We start from the raw sequence: 16,589 nt of genomic DNA on the forward strand, positions 1-16,589 counted from the left end.
GATTCTCACTACCCTCAATTTAGCAGGCTCGCTCTTAGTCCTCCTCCATCTACCCATCGCACTTGTCCTCGCTGTCAGATTCAACACACAATCCCATCCACCTACAAATCGCATCTCACCAGAGAAACTCACCATCGCAACAAGAATCCCAGATCCCGTGGAACGCTTCACAGGCCTCATGTGGGACGCTCACGACTGGCTCGAGGAGGCCGAATTGGTGCCTCCAAGTTGCTGGGCACGATGAATCCGACATCGTGTACCCGCAAACATGCACATGTGGATCAGATCCACGGCTTGTCCAAACTCCAGTTCATCTTGTATTGGTCACTTATCGTGTTTCGCTGTTCGCTGTTCGTCGCATCTTATCTCGTTTCGTGTCATCGTCTTCTGAGCAATGCAGTCTCGTGTCATCGCAGCGATCACGCCTCAGATCCGTACGTGATGCTCTCGGCCTTTGTTCCCATGCGTTCTACCTGGGCCTGGGCCGCACTAGTCCGAGACACAAACTTTTAGAGAAATGTCTGTCGTGACTTGTCCGCCTCCGCGGACGTCCCTGAACAAGCCTCTGCCATGATGGTGAGTTACGCACCGAGGTACTCCTCTAGCAAGGTCGCCAGCGCGGTGGGTGGTGCACGTCAGAATTGTTGCTGGCAGTGAGGGTCCGGATTCTGTTTTGAGTTTTGTGGTGTATGCTTTGACTTCCGGTTCGGAGCGAGCGGCTGTAGTGACAGCATAGGAGGTCAACCAGCGCGCATTTCGCTTAGCCGTGTTTCGTCGTCGTTGCACTTTCGCGTGGAGGACGGCTGCACGGCGGCTGGCACCTCTTTGGTCGAATCACCGTTGCTGGTTCACAACTTGCTGCTGAATGGTGGGGCACGTTAGAAGAGATGTCGCTCACCCAGCCTTGGTTCGCTCGCTCGTCCTTGTGAACGGTGCTAGATGGTTTGGCTTTCGAATTTCGCTTCTTGTTGCCCTTCTTGCGTGCCTTTGCTCTGCGGACAAGCGGTTTCCAATCAATCTGCTCTTTCTCGACCAACGTCAAAAATCTGCTCATCTCCCTGATCCTGTCATGCATGCTTGAACAGGCACATCCTTGCTTGCATCTCCTCTCGACCTTGCTGGACAGCTTGGCAAACCCACCCATCGCAACTGCCATGTGCACCTCGGCCAGTATTTGAAATGCCATATCGGTCAGCGCTGCCGAATAGAGATGCACGGAGTAGGGACAGTTGACCAGACTCTCCTTCCATCCTCTTGCTGCCTTAATGTGCTTGTCCGACGACGTGAACAGTGCCAGTCCACAACCAGAGACGTTCTGTAACGCTGCACCGAGGTTCAGCAGATCCAACTGCACATCCAGCGCATTTACGTTCTGAACCTGGTCCAATTTTGAAGCCTTGTGCGTTGCAGACAACGCATGTTCCACGAGGAGCACCTGACGCGCACATCTGACCACCACGGTCTCCAACAACGGAATCACCACGTGCAGTGTCGCCCTCATCGCCGCATCGAACCCCTTGTACGCGGTGTAGTTGATCCAGACAAACGTGAACAACACCGTCTGCACTCCATCCCTCAGATCCATCATGTCCGGAACCATGTTCAGAAAGCCAGATTGTAATTCGCTTCTTCTCTCCTCGCGCTCAGCCTCGACTTTCGGCTTGTCGCATGCTTCGGAGTTGTTCTCTTCCGCTTCGATGTAGGACGCACGAGTGGCGTAGATGGCTTGGGAGCATCGATCGATCGATTGTTGTCCGATACGAATTTGCATGTAGGTCTCGATGCGTTCGGCAATATCGTGGTAGAAGGCGGCAGCGTAGTTGAGTAGGGCGACCAGGCTCGCGAGTTCGACATAGATCATGTTGTCGCCGTTGTCGACGCTGAAGCGCAGGACGGCGCGATTGAGGTCGCGAATGACGTCGGCGAGCGATGCTTGGACGGAGAGGTGGGTTCGTGTGCAAGCGTTGGATGAGGTAAAAGTAGTGAATCGCCCACAATCCAAGAGCAGAGAGTCGGGCTGGAACCGATCGCGCCTCTTTGCTTGTGTTCGTGACGGGCTGTTGTTGGCGGTCGAGGCTGCGGTGGAGGTTGGCACAGCGTTGGCCAAAAACGCGACATTATGCATGTCGACAGGCGTTGCCGAGGTGCTCATTCTTTGCTGGTTGGTCGTAGTGGTGCTCAACATGCTGGATTCTGCCAGTGCACTAAGCCCAGTGCAAGGTGCCCACGTCTTCTCAGCTCCCTTTGCCCAAGTTTCATTGGGCTGACAAGCGCTATTCTGTTTAGCTACGGTAGAGGCTTTCTGCGCCGTTGTCGTTGCCGTCCGACCCGCACGCGCACGCGTGCGCGCCGTGGAAGGCGAGTGCCTTGGTGCCAAACCCTCCTGGTACCTACCGTGAACATCTACGTAATACTCAAACTCGTCAAGCTTCTCGTCGATGAATTTCTTGTGTCCTTGGTGAACTCTTGGGCAAAAATTGCAATCGTCCCAGCTCACGAACGTCTTCAGCTCGCTTAGACACCTTTTGAAAGCGCTTCCGATAACGGTAGGTAGAGGTGGTGAGGGCGTGAAGGTTTTGCGGCTGTTACTGTCTCCATGGTGTGTGTAGCCCCAGTACCGATGGGCAATGATCAAGGGTACAGGAAGGGCGTAGACTTCCAGGTGAGGAACGAAGCAGAGCTTGCGGTAGTGGTCATCGATGGAAAGGGAACATTGACTGGGCGCGATTTCAGCTCGGCTGGATAAGCTGCGCGATGTGGTTGGGAAGCAATTGGTTTGCGCCAGATTGGTCCGAGAGGTTGAGAGAGACGAAGGTAGTTCTGATGGCAGAGATGCCATCTTGGATCTTTCCCAGATCCGGCGCAAGGCCAGCTAGCGGTGAAGTGTAACCGATGATTGTAGGATCAGTTGGCGAAACACACACTCGATCCGAGCGGTACCATGGGAAGCTCGCTTCGAGTCGATGATGGGCGGGAAGGGAAAAGAATCTAAGGCAAGACGATCAACGCATTGGTCAGCTTATGACCTCGAGGGAGCAGCAGCCTTGAGACGCGCTTCATTGAGCTCAACCCGCCATCCGCAGAGCCCCACAATGGATGCAGAATCCAAACAAGTGCACGGCCCTGCGCGTCGAAAGAGTGGGACACGCTCACCCTGGCTTGCTCTTCGGTCTATCCGACGGCCCACCGATGGCAAAGGGACGAGCTCAGCGGCAGATCCGACATGCGCTTTCGATTTCATTTGATCAATTCGTGATTGTCCAATATGGCTCAGAGATGTAACGTTAGGTCGAGACGGCTCAGCCTGATCGCGACCATTCAACGGCGCGCTGAGCGTGCTTACCTCAGCTCTCGAGTGAGCAGCCGGTGCAGAACAAGCGCCTCCGGCAGATTTGCTGAGTACAGAACAAGTACAACTCGGTTTCTCTTCCGCCTCAAGCACCAACGCTACACGGTCTACATAGACGGCCGAAACAACGAATCGACTTGACAGCGTCGCCAGATCGACACGCCTGCCCGTCCACTCTTGCTTCTTTCCTCTAGATGGATCGACCGAGATCCGGCAGGAGACCACGGCACATCGGTGTCAGCTAGCTCGCGGCGCATGCAGTCAATGAGGACACATCGTTGCGATCCAAGAAACGCGTGGTAGACAGACAGCCAGTAGCCACACAGTACTCCAGTTACAATCAAGGAAACGTTCTACGGTGAGAATTGCAAGAAAAAACCCGAATCGAAGGACAAAGCTGCTAGCGATAAAGCAAAGCATTCACAATCATGAACGTGTGCGTGAAGAAAAAGAGCGTCGAGTGTAGTCGTATGGGCTCGGATGCATGTTCGAGCTTCCGATGAAGCCATCGTGGTTGGAGCGGTCTCAACCCCATCGCGGCGTGTCGGCCTTAATGGCGGAACAATGCGTCGACTCGCTGCGGCAACACCATCCCAGAAGAAATGACTGCGCTCCGCACCGGATCGTTGTGATGGAGGAGCGCTATGGTAGTGCGCAACGGAAGCGGCGAGATGATTAGAGAGCAAAGGCACCGGCAGCGACAATGGCAGCGGCAGCAACACCCCACTGGATGAGGTGCTCAGGAACGGCAGCGTTGGGAGCGTGAAGATCCGACTCTTTGAGCTTACCATCAGCGACAGCCTGGATGGTGGCCGAGATGGCCTCGGCAAATGAGACAGCAAGCTCGGACTTGGGCACGGTGAGGGTCGGGTAGTATTGCAGAACCGAGCCAGCCATCTGGTTGGCGACCTCATCGGGCGACTTGGCCTCGGGGCCACGGGTGTAGCCGTAGATAAAGTACGAGATCAGCGAGCTGACTGTCGCACTCGAAAGCGTTTCGTGAGGCCGTACGGTCACGTGCGTGTAATGGTGTTGACGCATTGAGACAAGAATGAGTGGCAGAAGCTTGGTCAGTAAACGTTGTGTGACTGTGCAGCTTGTCGATCCTTGCAGGCTCTGTCATCAACGCGTGCCCAACAAGCACACTAACAGCTCCAAGCAGTCTCATCGCCAACCAACCGTGACTTTCTCCTTCCGAGGAGAGGACCTGGCCAAACGAGACGCTGCTGAAGGACTGCAATAAAGAGGTACTCACGGTTGTAGGGGGGAGTGGTGGTAGAGCTGTAAGGGCAACCGGCGGGGCGGTTGCGCGGGTCACCGCCGAGAGGGTCGCACACGCTCACGGCAGCGGAGCCACCGCTGGCTGCGGAGCTGGAGGCCATCGAGGTGGGAGCAGCGCTGCTCGAGCTGCTAACAGACGAGGCAGGCACTGAGCTGGATGAAGCGACCGAGCTATCCTGGGCGATAGCACCGCTGGCGGCGAAGGCGGCGAGAAGCGCGACAGGTACGATGCTGAACTTCATCTTTGGGGCTGGCGGTGGTGACAAGTAAGGTAGAAGCAGGGAATGGAGGTGACAGATGATGAAGGTGGAAAGCAAGATGCACAGAGCAAGAAAATGCTACAGGATGCTGCTCAAGTAAGAAGCGGCGGAGAGCGAGAGTCACAAGTGCGAAGCCGGCAGGAGGATGCGGAAATGGAGACGCAGCGGAGAAAGCAACACGGATGCCTCAGAGACGATTCACTGACACACAGGCACGGAGAATACGCCAAAAGCGGAGGGAAGGGCAGAGATAGAGAAGCGAGATCAGCGCGCGGTGTTCGCAGCCAGCTGCCCACCTCCATCACGCATCTCTCACGTCTCGATGGAGGCATGTTTTGAAGGAGCCCAGAAAGCATCCAAAGTGCGCCAGGCACTGTGACGCTCAGGCACATATCACAACATCACAATTGTGCGTGCTGCTGAGGTAGTTGTCAATATTCTGGTTCTGCAGCACAAGCGACGGGCATGGGCTAAGTTAGCCAAAAATGGAGAGACGCGAAGTCGTGACGGGACTCTTGACTGTGTGAGCGCAGCACGGCACGGCAGCATGACAGCGGCAGAACAGCAGAACAGCAGAACGGCAGAACGGCAGAACGGCAGCAGCCCAGAGCGTTACGCAGGACAGGCTGCGATAGCGAAATGTCGACTGCCGATGGAGGTTCTGCTGCTGCAGAAGCAGAGCCGATCCCTGCAGAATTGCATCGTGATCAAAACACAGGAAATCCACGCACAATCTCAGCGGATCCGGACAATGAGCGGCCACTCTCACACGTTAAGCGTAATTTCCAACTGCTTCCAAAAACAGGTTACAGTCGCTTGTGACGAGTCGTGAGTATGATTCCCGAGTATGAGGCTTTGGTTTCCAACGTTCTTTTTCAGATCCTTCTTTTTTCTTGGATTTCGTTCAGCCAGCAAAGTTTCCACTGTCGTGATTTGTTCGCTTCCGACAGAACAAGAGAAGTATAGCTGATGGACGTTGCTCCAAGCAGCACGAAGCCTGGCAGTGATGGAAAGACAACAACGGCAACAAGCATGCCTGCTGGGCTCAAAGCGACGACGACAGTGAAATTTGCTTTTGCTGGACTGTTCAACATCAACCGAATTGGCTGTGGTTTCAGCGAGCAGTTTCGGCGGGATTCGTTCTCTGCACAGCGCAGCGGATCCAAGGTTCCGGAGACTATGGCCGTCGGCAGACGCATTCTCTCGCCTGCACGCCCGATGATTAAGTTTTGCTGACGGCTCACGGGGCTAAGATGTGATTCGTCTTCGGACCAAGCCATGCTTTACCTCCGTCGGCAGTTCGTGCATCTAGCCCCCGCTTCGAGATCGGACCCCGATGCTTTATCGGGCCAAAGCAGGTACGGTTGGGCGCATACAACATGCACCATCTTTGTTGGATCCAGGTGTACTCAACGCGTTCCACATTGGGCTGCCTGGCACCAAAAAGGCGTGAGGCAAGGTCACAACGCTCTTAATCACAAACGCGACAGCGATGGTATGCATGCAAGAGCTGTGATATATAGTGTGCGTGACACTTGCTAGTACTACAAAGGGAAAACCGTTGAAGGGAAGATAGGAAGGCAGAGAAGCCAGCCCGTTTTTGAAGAGCGGGAAAGATGCAAGACAGGGGGAGGATCGATGGAGCGTGATGAACGCAGGACGGGGCTTAGATGCCCAATGAAAGGAAGACGATTGATGACAGAAGCCGAGATGAGCGAGGAGCGTTTGCTGTAGGTGTCTACGTCTTGATAAGACGGCCAACCTCTGAGCGAGAGACAATGCTGCTCTGCGATTACCAGCCGCGGTCGGCAAGGCGGCCGCCCTTGATGTCTTTGGTGATGTTAAGACCCACCATGGCTTCGCCGAGGTTCTCCGAGACAGCTGCAAGCTTGGCAGGGTCGTTGTAGTGCGTCACGGCCTCGACGATGGCGCGTGCACGCTGAGCCGGGTTGTTGCCCTTGAAAATACCTGAGCCGACAAAGACACCATCGCTGCCGAGTTGCATCATGAGCGCAGCGTCGGCGGGGGTTGCGATACCACCAGCGGCAAAGTTGACCACTGGCAAACGCTTCAAGCGCGCAGTCTCCTTGAGCAGGTGGAAGGGGGCCTGAATGTCTTTGGCGTAGGCGTAGAGCTCCTCGTCGCTCATCGACGAAACACGCTTGATCTCACCCTGAATGGTGCGCTGGTGACGCACGGCCTCGACGACGTTACCTGTGCCGGCTTCACCCTTGGTTCGGATCATGGCTGCGCCTTCCGAGATACGTCGCAGCGCCTCGCCAAGGTTCTTGGCACCGCAGACAAAGGGCACCTTGAAGTTGTGCTTGTTGATGTGGTGCTGGTCGTCAGCAGGCGTGAGCACCTCGGACTCGTCAATGTAGTCAACACCGATAGCCTGCAGGATCTGGGCTTCGACAATGTGGCCGATTCGAACCTTGGCCATGCACGGGACGGTGGTGGTCTCCTGAATCTCCTTGATCATAGCAGGGTCTGACATGCGGGCAACGCCACCCTCGACACGAATATCAGCAGGAATCTTCTCGAGAGCCATGACGGCGCAAGCACCAGCGTCTTCAGCGATACGCGCCTGCTCGGCGTTGACGACGTCCATGATGACGCCGCCCTTGAGCATCTGGGCGAGACCAGACTTGACTCCAAACGTGCCGAGGTTGGCATCGCTCTTGGGGACCGAGCCGTTGGTGCGAGCGGGCGCAGCAGCGGCACTGTTGCCGTTGGTGGCGGGCAGGATCGTGGGGTTCTCGGCGGACATGTTGGGAGGAAGGCAGCAATACGTGCGTGGATTTGCGGTGTTGTGGGGGGTGAGGAGGAAACTAGAACGGAGGGAGGACCGAGGCAATATACACTCACGACTGGCTGTTGAGCAACTTTGACCAGCGTCGATCTGACTCGACGAGAAGAAAGTGTGGGTTTTGGAACGCAGGCTGAGCTTGTTGCACTTTTTCAAAGTAGCCGACGTCGATACGATAAGCAGCAAGTGGCCAGTGACTCTGGCAAAACGACGATTTTGCGACACCCTAGCGCTCTTGGTCTTGTTCTTTTGCCTTTGCTTTGCTTGGCCGAACTACCTAGCTCTCTGGAAGAAAAAAAGGTGTCAAGGCAGAGCAGCCAAGGTCGGCAAGCTTATCCCATCTTCCAGCTTGGCTCGAGCGATTTTCACGTAAGCTGGTGCAGGAAAGCGTACCGGCTTGGCTGCAGTCACCCGCGCCACTCTGTTTGAGAGGGTTGACCGCTGTCTGCACAGTTGACCCCAACGTGCCAACAGAACCTGGCCCAATCTCCCATCCAGGATGGACAGCCAATCAAGAATCACACCTCTCGCACTCACAATTGCCGTAAGTTAAGATCAAGCTAAGAACGTTACAGTGCCGACGCTCTCTCGTATTCACGGTTCGGCGGTGACCCGCCACAGCTCCAAGTTCACCTTTGTTTCACTCCGGCTGTGCAGCACTTGTGCAGGGCCAAGAGACAATCCCACTTGTAATTTATTCACGATTATAGCATTAAAAAAACAAGTAAATTAAAAAATGGCAGCCTCTCCTTTCTTCTAGTGTCGCATGAAATCACCAATGTTCTACTATCAAGTCAACTCTCTCGCGAGCAATCACGAATAAGCGACACCGCGTTTCGCGGAACATGGCGTCGTAGCATCGCTCCATGAGTGTCAAGGCGGTTGCAAGCAGAGGTTCGACTCGTTCGTTGGTCTGCAAGCACCAATTCCTTGTCTTACCAAGTATCGCATCGCAGTTGTGAGTAGGTGAGGGCCATGCATGCTTTGTCAATGGACGGGTGACTCGAGGCGGAACACACTCAGGCTTCTGAGCTGAGACGACATTTACCAGCTCCTGTAGCTTTATTCATAACGTTAGATCCTTGGCGTACTGCGCAAAAGGTTTCAGTCCAACGCCGGCGATACGCTCCTTCGAACACAGATACACCATTGACTTGCAGCATCAAGAAGCAGCAGCACCACCAGCATCGTATTTCCCTCGTCACGCAACTACCCGCGATGTGCATGGCTTGTGGTCAGTATAGGGTGGCTGGAATCTCATGGAGAAACGGAGAACTGTGTCGTATTAGTCATCATGACAGTCTGCTGTTCAGTCACGTGCCAATCCACCCGGACGTGGCCGATGTGTAAGGTTGCGAAATTGTGTGTTGGGAGTTTTGTGAGTTATGGATGTGATATCGCGCGAGAAAAATTCCACCAACTGAAATGGTCGACATTTGTCAGAATAGTCATGAGTCGTGAGATCACCCTGTCCAATCCGCGCCGTCTCAATTGGCGTTTGATTTGTGAAGCGACGAGCTGTCTGTGCCTTGTCACGGTTGGATTTTGGGGTCTTTTGGAATTTATTTCTTCCTCTTTTCAACTTGCTGGCTGGCTGACCGGCCTACGGGCTGTTGAGTGTCTGTCTGAACTTGTCAGTCAATTCAGCCGCGCGAATTCGAGAGAGGCTTAAGCCACCGTTCATCCTCTCCTGGCTCGCTATCGCAAGCTTTGGTGAGTTGGACGAGCTGCTCTGAATCGTCGCAACGCCAGAGCTCACTTGTTTCTTCCTGCTCTTCTCCACCTCCTCATCATATACCATCGGGACCGTCAACATCCTCCTCCTTCATCATGGCTGCTCCCGTCGCTCGTGGCGCCTTCCGCAAGGCTGTCAACCTTCCGTACGTAGTCTTTCTGGCGCTCGCATCTTCAACTCGGCTTTCACCGTTCTGTTCCACCAGTAAAATCGACAATCACCGCATTGTCACGCACACACATCCACTTCTTTCATGATGATCCACGCCTATCAATAGCACGCAGCTAGTCGCAAAATACATAGCTGCTCGACGATGGCTCTATTCGTAGACGTCTCATCATGAATCCGCACTGTACCGGCCCAGTACCGTGCATTCCAGAATCCCTTTTGCCGCTTTCCTTCTACACACATGTGATGAATTTTCAGAAGCTGACAACATCTTCCTTTACCCATGTTTTCTTGCATGCCATCCGACTATCAATCTGCATGACATCTCTCTGTGCTGCCTCCCTTTACCGCAATCAACGTGCTACACGCATCTGCATATTCGCTGTTCCCACCATCGCATTGCACTCTTCGTCAATGGCCGTTTCTTTGCATCGCCAACGTCTCATCTGCACATCAACGCATCTTGCACGTCGACGATCATCGTCCAACCGACATGCTCTCCTTTCAATTGTGCGTATTCGCTGCTCGGCTCCTTGCAGTCCTACCGCGGCCACCGCCTACAACGGCACTCCCGTTGCCGCTGGCATCAACTTTGCCGTGCGCGCTCCTGCCGACCCCCACGCTCACGGACATGGACCTTCCCTTCGATCTGATCCTCACCAGGTTCCCAAATGGGCTTCCCAACTTGGCCACTCAAACGGCGTCCTCAGCGCACGATCTGGCATCAATGGTAAGTAGCTTGCCCCCTTTTCCAACGCAGCCTACGATCCGTCGACAACGCAATTACTCAGTTGGATAGCACACAGGCTATATTTGCACTATAGATCTGCATAGTATCGAGCCACGTGGACCAGGATGGAGCTGCGCATAGCTTCTGGTTGCTAGCAGAAGGCATACCTAGATATCTTTCTCAAGCAGCTTCTTCCGTGATTCTACCATGACCCATCGCAATTGGATCGCTTGCTTATAGCGTGGTCGTTGCACGAACATCTGAACATCTTGCTGACATTGTCATGCCTCAATGTCTGTCCTTTGACCTACGCTCCTTTTCTCTCTCGACCAGCTCTTCCTACTATCGGCCAGGCACGTTACATGTCGTCCTCGTCGCGAAGCCTCCAGGCCACCCAGCCTGACCAAGTCCCCGACTTTTCAGCCTACCGCACCAAGAGCACCGACAGCAACAAGGCGTTTTCGTACTTCATGGTCGGCTCGATGGGCCTGATTGCTGCTTCGGGTGCCAAGGCGACGGTTTCCGACTTCCTCTCCTCGATGGGTGCATCGTCAGATGTGCTTGCGCTTGCCAAGGTCGAGGTCGACATGAACTCGATTCCCGAGGGTAAGAACGCCATCATCAAGTGGCGTGGTAAGCCCGTCTTTGTCCGTCACCGTACCAAGGACGAGATCGACGAGGCCAACGCCGTCGACATCTCCAAGCTGCGTGACCCACAGAAGGACTCGGATCGTGCCAAGCGACCAGAGTGGCTCGTCATGCTTGGCGTCTGCACCCACCTTGGTTGTGTACCCATCGGCGAGGCCGGTGACTTTGGCGGCTGGTACTGCCCTTGCCACGGTTCGCACTACGACATCTCGGGACGTGCCCGTAAGGGTCCTGCTCCGCTCAACCTCGAGGTGCCCGAGTACGACTTTAACGATGGCGAGAACAAGCTCATCATTGGTTAGACTCACTTTATCAATCGTGTTCTTTGACCTCGTCTCTTGGTAAAATCTATACTTTCGATCAACCTCGGCTTTGTGTGGCGCTCTGTCTGCTATGCCTCGGGGTGGTGAAATCACGAACCCTGAGTTACTAAATTGGCTGGAGTCAACGGTGAGGGTTGAATTTACGATTCAAGCCAGACGCGTGAAGGATGTGCGTGAAGTATGAACTACTCTGCTGCCTCAGATTTTTGCATTTTGTGGTAATTCACAGTCAACACTCACGACTCACGACTCACACGTCTGTGACTGACTAGTAAACTATCACACAACTTATTCGGGATTCACGATTCACGATTAGGGCGTGTCACGCACGCGCTTCCGCTCACAGATGTGTTGCACACATCAGACCCTGTTCAAGTCCTCTTGCTTTCCTTTGTCCATTCAAAGAATCGACGAGCAAATCTTCAACGGATCGAGGATTCGGCCATCATCGAGAGGCTTCCACTCGCACATTCTCATCCTCGTCACAAGAACCGGCATGCGCCGTCACGTTCCATCTTCTGTCCTAGCTTAGCTGAGCTCCGCGACATCTGAGCGCGGAACCCTTTGCCAACCGCAGCAAGCACAATGTCAACTCCCAGGGCGCCTGGAACGGCGCCACAGCCAATCCACCTACACTCGCGCGTAAAGGTTTCCAACCTCGGTCATGGCGAAGTCCTCTTCGTCGGCCAGACTTCCTTTGCACCAGGTGTCTGGGTTGGCATCGAGCTCGATGAACAGAATGGCAAGAACAATGGCTCTGTCCAGGGCAAGCGCTACTTTGAATGCGACGATGGCTATGGTGTCTTTGTCCGCTCCAGTCAAGTCCACGTCTTGTCTCCCGAGGAGGAGATGCATAGCGTAGACGACGAGTCCATGCCTCCTCCACCGACACCTTCTTCGACAGTAACACGTCCCGCTGCCACGCTCACTCCTTCCGCTGCCGCCGCTGCGCGTCTCAGTCCACGCAAGAGCGTAGCACCTACACCATCCCGGGCACCAGCTACCAGGAGCAGCCTTGCTCCTGCGGCGCCACCTTCTGCGACGAGACGGACCAGCGCTACCAGCGTCAGCAGCAGTATTTCTTCCGCATCAGCATCAAGGCCACCAACGTCGGCCAGCATCACATCACGCACCTCCTCCCCCATCAAGCCATCCACCGGAGTGCGCTCACCTGTCAAACCAACCGCAACCGGCCGTATCTCGGCAGCATCCAGCATGATGCGGTCAGCAGCGGCAGCGAGCTCACTTGCAAACAAAACCGCTTCGCCGAGCACCCCAGTCGCCACTGCGCGTACGCTCCGGACCGCTAACACTCCTGCTTCTGCTGCTCTATCAAGTGCGAGAACGCCAACGGCTGGTTCCGGCATGACAAGGACAGCGCAAAGAGCCATTCCATCCGCAGTCTCAGCCTCCGCCAAACCACAAACCCCAGCAGCTGCCAGGGCAGGGCTTCGTCCTGTCCCTGCAAGTCGACCGTCCATGATCAGTGGCGCTTCTCGTACCGCTGCCTCCAGTCCCAGCGTCGCCTCGACGTCTCGTGTCGGTGCAGCACGTGCGGCTGCCGCATCTGCTCCCATCTCTCGCGCCGCGAGTTCGATAAGCATCGTATCCCGTGCTGGCAGCTCGCTTGGTCCCTCCCGCCTAGGTCCGAGAAGCTCAGCGGGCAGTGCAGTCAGCTCTGGTCGCACCAGTGCGTCACGCCGTCTGCAAGATCCTGACGATGACGATGCTGACTATCTGCTAGGAGCACAAGACGATGATCAAGACGATCTCCTTGCTACCGAATCGTATGCTAACCTAGCGCAGACCGATGAGGATAATGTGGTGGATGATGCAGACCAAACCATCGACGCTGGCTCAGCTGCAGACTCGACCTTGCGCTCTACCAAGCTGCTCAACAAGTCGACACGAGATTTCATGAGCCTTGTCGAGCCATCCTCTTCCAATGCAGCGGTGCGGTCTTCCGCCGAGTTTGGCGCCTTGCAAAAGGAAGTCGAGGAGCTGCGTGCCAAAGTGCGCGTTCTCGAAAAGAAGCGTGACGACGATCGAAATCGTATCGCCGAGCTCGAAGGGCTCAGGGAGCAAGCCGAGCTCTCGATCGCCGCAGCGCCCAAACTCACGGCCAAAGTCCACGAACTGCAGGCTGAGCTCAAAGACCAGAAGAAACTCGAAAAGGATTGGGCTATCGAAAAGGACGACTTTGAGCGGCAGCTATCCCATCTGAATGACGAGCTCGAGTCGTTGACCCTGGATCGTGAGATGGCCGAAGAGAAAGCCGAGACTGCGGTTCTCGAAGCGCAGGAACATCTTCTGTCGCTCGAGGCCGCCAACAACAAGATTCGAGCTCTCGAGAAGGACCTAAATCCGCATCTTCTTCGGCGCAGCGCTGGTGCTGGAGAAGCAGGTGGCGACCAAGATGATAGTGGTCAAGGCGCCGCGTACTCTGCTGCTTCTGATTTGTTGCAGCGCGAAAACGATCAGCTGCGCCGGGTTCTTCGAGACCTGCGTGATCGTTCCAACGAGACCGAAGGAGAGCACCGCCGAAGGATCATCGAGCTTGAGCGCGAGAACACGGAGCTGATCGAACTGAATGCGACCAACGATTCGCTGCTGCCCGAATTGGAGAATGCAGAGTCCATGATTGAAGATCTCAAGCTGCAGCTCGACGACGCACTCGGTGCTCAAGACTTGGTCGAACAGCTCACCGAGCGGAACTTGCAGTTGAGCGACCTCGTCAAGAAGCTTCGCGACGAAATTGAAGAGCACGAGACCATGGCAGAGATCAACAACGAGCTAGAGGAACAGCACACCATCAACGAAAAGGAGCTCCGCGAGGAGATCGACCTGTGCGAGTCACGCATCCGCGATCTGCTCACGCGCAATGAAGGTCTCGAGAACAACGCGGTTGACTATCAGAATACATTCGCCCAATTTCGCGACCTTGTCTCGAATCTCCAAAGCGAACTGGAAGCTACCAAGGCGGAGCAGGCCGAGTATGGAGGCGGAGACGGTGCGGGACGGAGAGGTTTGGCGGATCAAGCCATGCTTAACCTCAATCTCAAGCTGCAGTCGAGCGCACTCAAAAGTCAAGCCAAGACCATTGATTTGGAACTCGGACGGCTACAGGCAGCCCAAGCGACTTCGCATCTTGAGATGGTCCGCTCGTATCTACCGAGCGCCTACTTTGAAGCAGACGCCGATGCAGTCAATTGCTTGCTCTTTTTCCGTCGTATGGCTGCAAAATCGGATCTGATCAAGACCGTCGTCGAGACCAATCACGATATTCAAGAAAGCCTGTCAGGCATTGTCCCCGAAACCATGGTCAGCGTCTGCCAGATGCGTCACTCGATTGCTCATTTCACTGCCCTGTCTCGACAGATTGCTGCAGTGCTGCGTCTAGCGCCCACCGAGGTGTTTCTTCGGGGCGGGCGCATGTTCCGCGAGAATATGGCCATCGAACGCAAGGTGGATGCCTTCATCGCAGCGCTGCGACGCGAAGAGCTCAAAGAACAAGAATGCGGCCTCGAGTTCGGCAGATTCGTCAAACAGTTTGAAGATTTCACCATGGCATTGGGCGGAGAGGAAAACGACAGCGATCTCGCTGCCAAAGAAGTGGGTTCAGCCAACTTGATCGACCACGATCTTGATACACTCATTGCAGCTCTTGGCTACGCCAAGCAGCAGCTTGCGCAGCTGTATGCGGATGACGATGTCGAGTGGGACATGGCAAGCAAGAACATCGAGGATGACGTCTTTGATCCGCTGCAGGAGCTCATCAATCGCATTCGCAACACCAAGGTGCTTACGCGTAAAGTGTTGCGCAGGCTTTTGAGCCTCGCCGAAAACGACGAAGCGGTGCGAATGGAGGCCATCATGGCGCTTCCACCGCTGGGCAGGCTCACATCACAGCTGGTGACATTTGCCACACAGCTGTCCACGTCAATCTCGACGTACGTTGCCGAGGTGCGAACGTCCAAGACGGTGTTCGAGATCTCCAAGGTGATCGAGATGGTGGCGGAAGCGACCGAAGAAGGACTCGGCAAGCCAGACATCAACCTGTGGTCTGGCCCACTTTCGTCCACTTTGCATCTGTCGAACACCGTTCAGACAGTGCTCACGGCCATTGTCGAGCAAGGAAACGTCATTCGCATCGTCGGTCCCGGTCCCTGGCTTGCACGCGCGGTCGAGATCAAGACGCAGGCAGCTCAGAATCCCGAGCTAGAAAGGCAGGTGACCAAGCTGAGCGAAGACGCGCGCGACTTGCTCCGGCAGGTGAAAGCACGAGATCAGGCGTTGCAAGAGGGTTCGATCAAGATTGAACGGCTGCAAAAGCAACTGGAGAAATCAAAGGCACAGGTGGACGAGCACAGCGATGTGCGTTCGAAGCTCACTGAAACGCAACGTCAAGCCAAGGCGTACCAGGATGCAAACGATGCTCTACAGAGCGAGATCGAGGCGTTGCAGAAGGATCACGATCGGCTGAAAGCCCAGCTGGCTTCTGCGCCGGAGGATGCATTGGCAGCGAATCAAGCAGTGGGCGAAGGCGAAGCCCGAATTGGTGGCGCTGGTCGTGCGCTCGCAGATGGCGCAGTGGACGTAGGCGCGAGCTATGGCAGTTTGGAGACGTCCTATCTGGTGGATCAGCTGGAAGCGCTCAAAGGTGCGCTCAAGCATCTACGCAACGAAAATGCTAGTCTCAAGGGTAGCGCCTTGTTGCAACAGATGGAAGCACTTCCTGCCCTTGTTCGTCGATCGCAGCCGGAAGTGGTTGCCGCCAAGAGCGGCGACGAAAGCGACACCAAGAAGATCGGAGAGCCGGTCAAACGTGTACCGCTGCGTACGGCTCGCAGGGCTAACACGGCGGCTGGTGGATCGGTTCTTACCGAAGCAAAGCAGCTCTACAACACAGCGCTCACGACGTTGGCCTTGTCGAGCGTGGTCGATCTCACACCGCTGAGTTCAAAGTCAGCACGGCTGATGGAATCCACCGGTGAGGCCGGTGCAACGGAGAGCAAAGGCGTAGCGAGAAGACCCTGGTTGCCATATCACAAGCAGCCAGAGGTGCAGTTGGAGCAACAGACACAAACGCGACTCAAGCTGTCAAAGCAGCTGACGGCTCTTTCGGAACGATTAGCGCCGGCGGTTGGCTCAGTGACGTCGGCGCCGAGGTTCACGATGCGTACCATTTCGACCTAGACAGACAATCGTGAATGACGACGTTGTGCTAGCATTTGCAGAGTGTCATGGAGTGCGTGAGAGTCAAAGGCTCAAATAGGTGCAGTGGTA

At 55.3% G+C, this 16,589-nt stretch overlaps 6 protein-coding genes across 6 annotated transcripts; 2 read left to right on the plus strand and 4 right to left on the minus strand.

Annotated features, from left to right (window-relative positions):
- Positions 1–760: 760 nt before the first annotated feature.
- Positions 761–2,839, minus strand: UMAG_03821 (uncharacterized protein; the record flags this gene model as incomplete). The annotated part of the gene is made up of 1 exon (XM_011391957.1): positions 761–2,839. The coding sequence occupies one exon, from the start codon at positions 2,837–2,839 to the stop codon at positions 761–763; it is 2,079 nt and encodes a 692-aa protein (XP_011390259.1).
- Positions 2,840–4,024: 1,185 nt separating this feature from the next.
- On the minus strand, positions 4,025–4,872 carry UMAG_03822 (uncharacterized protein; the record flags this gene model as incomplete). Its single annotated transcript, XM_011391958.1, has 2 exons — positions 4,025–4,326; positions 4,605–4,872. 2 exons carry the CDS (start codon positions 4,870–4,872, stop codon positions 4,025–4,027), a joined length of 570 nt encoding a protein of 189 aa, XP_011390260.1.
- An 893-nt stretch (positions 4,873–5,765) lies between these two features.
- On the minus strand, positions 5,766–6,170 carry UMAG_03823 (uncharacterized protein; the record flags this gene model as incomplete). Its single annotated transcript, XM_011391959.1, has 1 exon — positions 5,766–6,170. One exon carries the CDS (start codon positions 6,168–6,170, stop codon positions 5,766–5,768), a length of 405 nt encoding a protein of 134 aa, XP_011390261.1.
- Positions 6,171–6,682: 512 nt separating this feature from the next.
- UMAG_03824 (putative pyridoxine biosynthesis protein SNZ1) lies at positions 6,683–7,660 on the minus strand (the record flags this gene model as incomplete). The annotated part of the gene is made up of 1 exon (XM_011391960.1): positions 6,683–7,660. The coding sequence occupies one exon, from the start codon at positions 7,658–7,660 to the stop codon at positions 6,683–6,685; it is 978 nt and encodes a 325-aa protein (XP_011390262.1).
- A 1,869-nt stretch (positions 7,661–9,529) lies between these two features.
- Positions 9,530–11,282, plus strand: UMAG_10507 (putative ubiquinol-cytochrome-c reductase Rieske iron-sulfur protein; the record flags this gene model as incomplete). Its single annotated transcript, XM_011392026.1, has 3 exons — positions 9,530–9,579; positions 10,142–10,332; positions 10,666–11,282. The coding sequence occupies 3 exons, from the start codon at positions 9,530–9,532 to the stop codon at positions 11,280–11,282; spliced, it is 858 nt and encodes a 285-aa protein (XP_011390328.1).
- A 606-nt stretch (positions 11,283–11,888) lies between these two features.
- Positions 11,889–16,499, plus strand: UMAG_03826 (uncharacterized protein; the record flags this gene model as incomplete). The annotated part of the gene is made up of 1 exon (XM_011391961.1): positions 11,889–16,499. The coding sequence occupies one exon, from the start codon at positions 11,889–11,891 to the stop codon at positions 16,497–16,499; it is 4,611 nt and encodes a 1,536-aa protein (XP_011390263.1).
- Positions 16,500–16,589: the final 90 nt, after the last annotated feature.

This window comes from Mycosarcoma maydis, chromosome 10 (genome assembly GCF_000328475.2).
Source record: "Mycosarcoma maydis chromosome 10, whole genome shotgun sequence".
NCBI classification, from domain to species: domain Eukaryota; kingdom Fungi; phylum Basidiomycota; class Ustilaginomycetes; order Ustilaginales; genus Mycosarcoma; species Mycosarcoma maydis.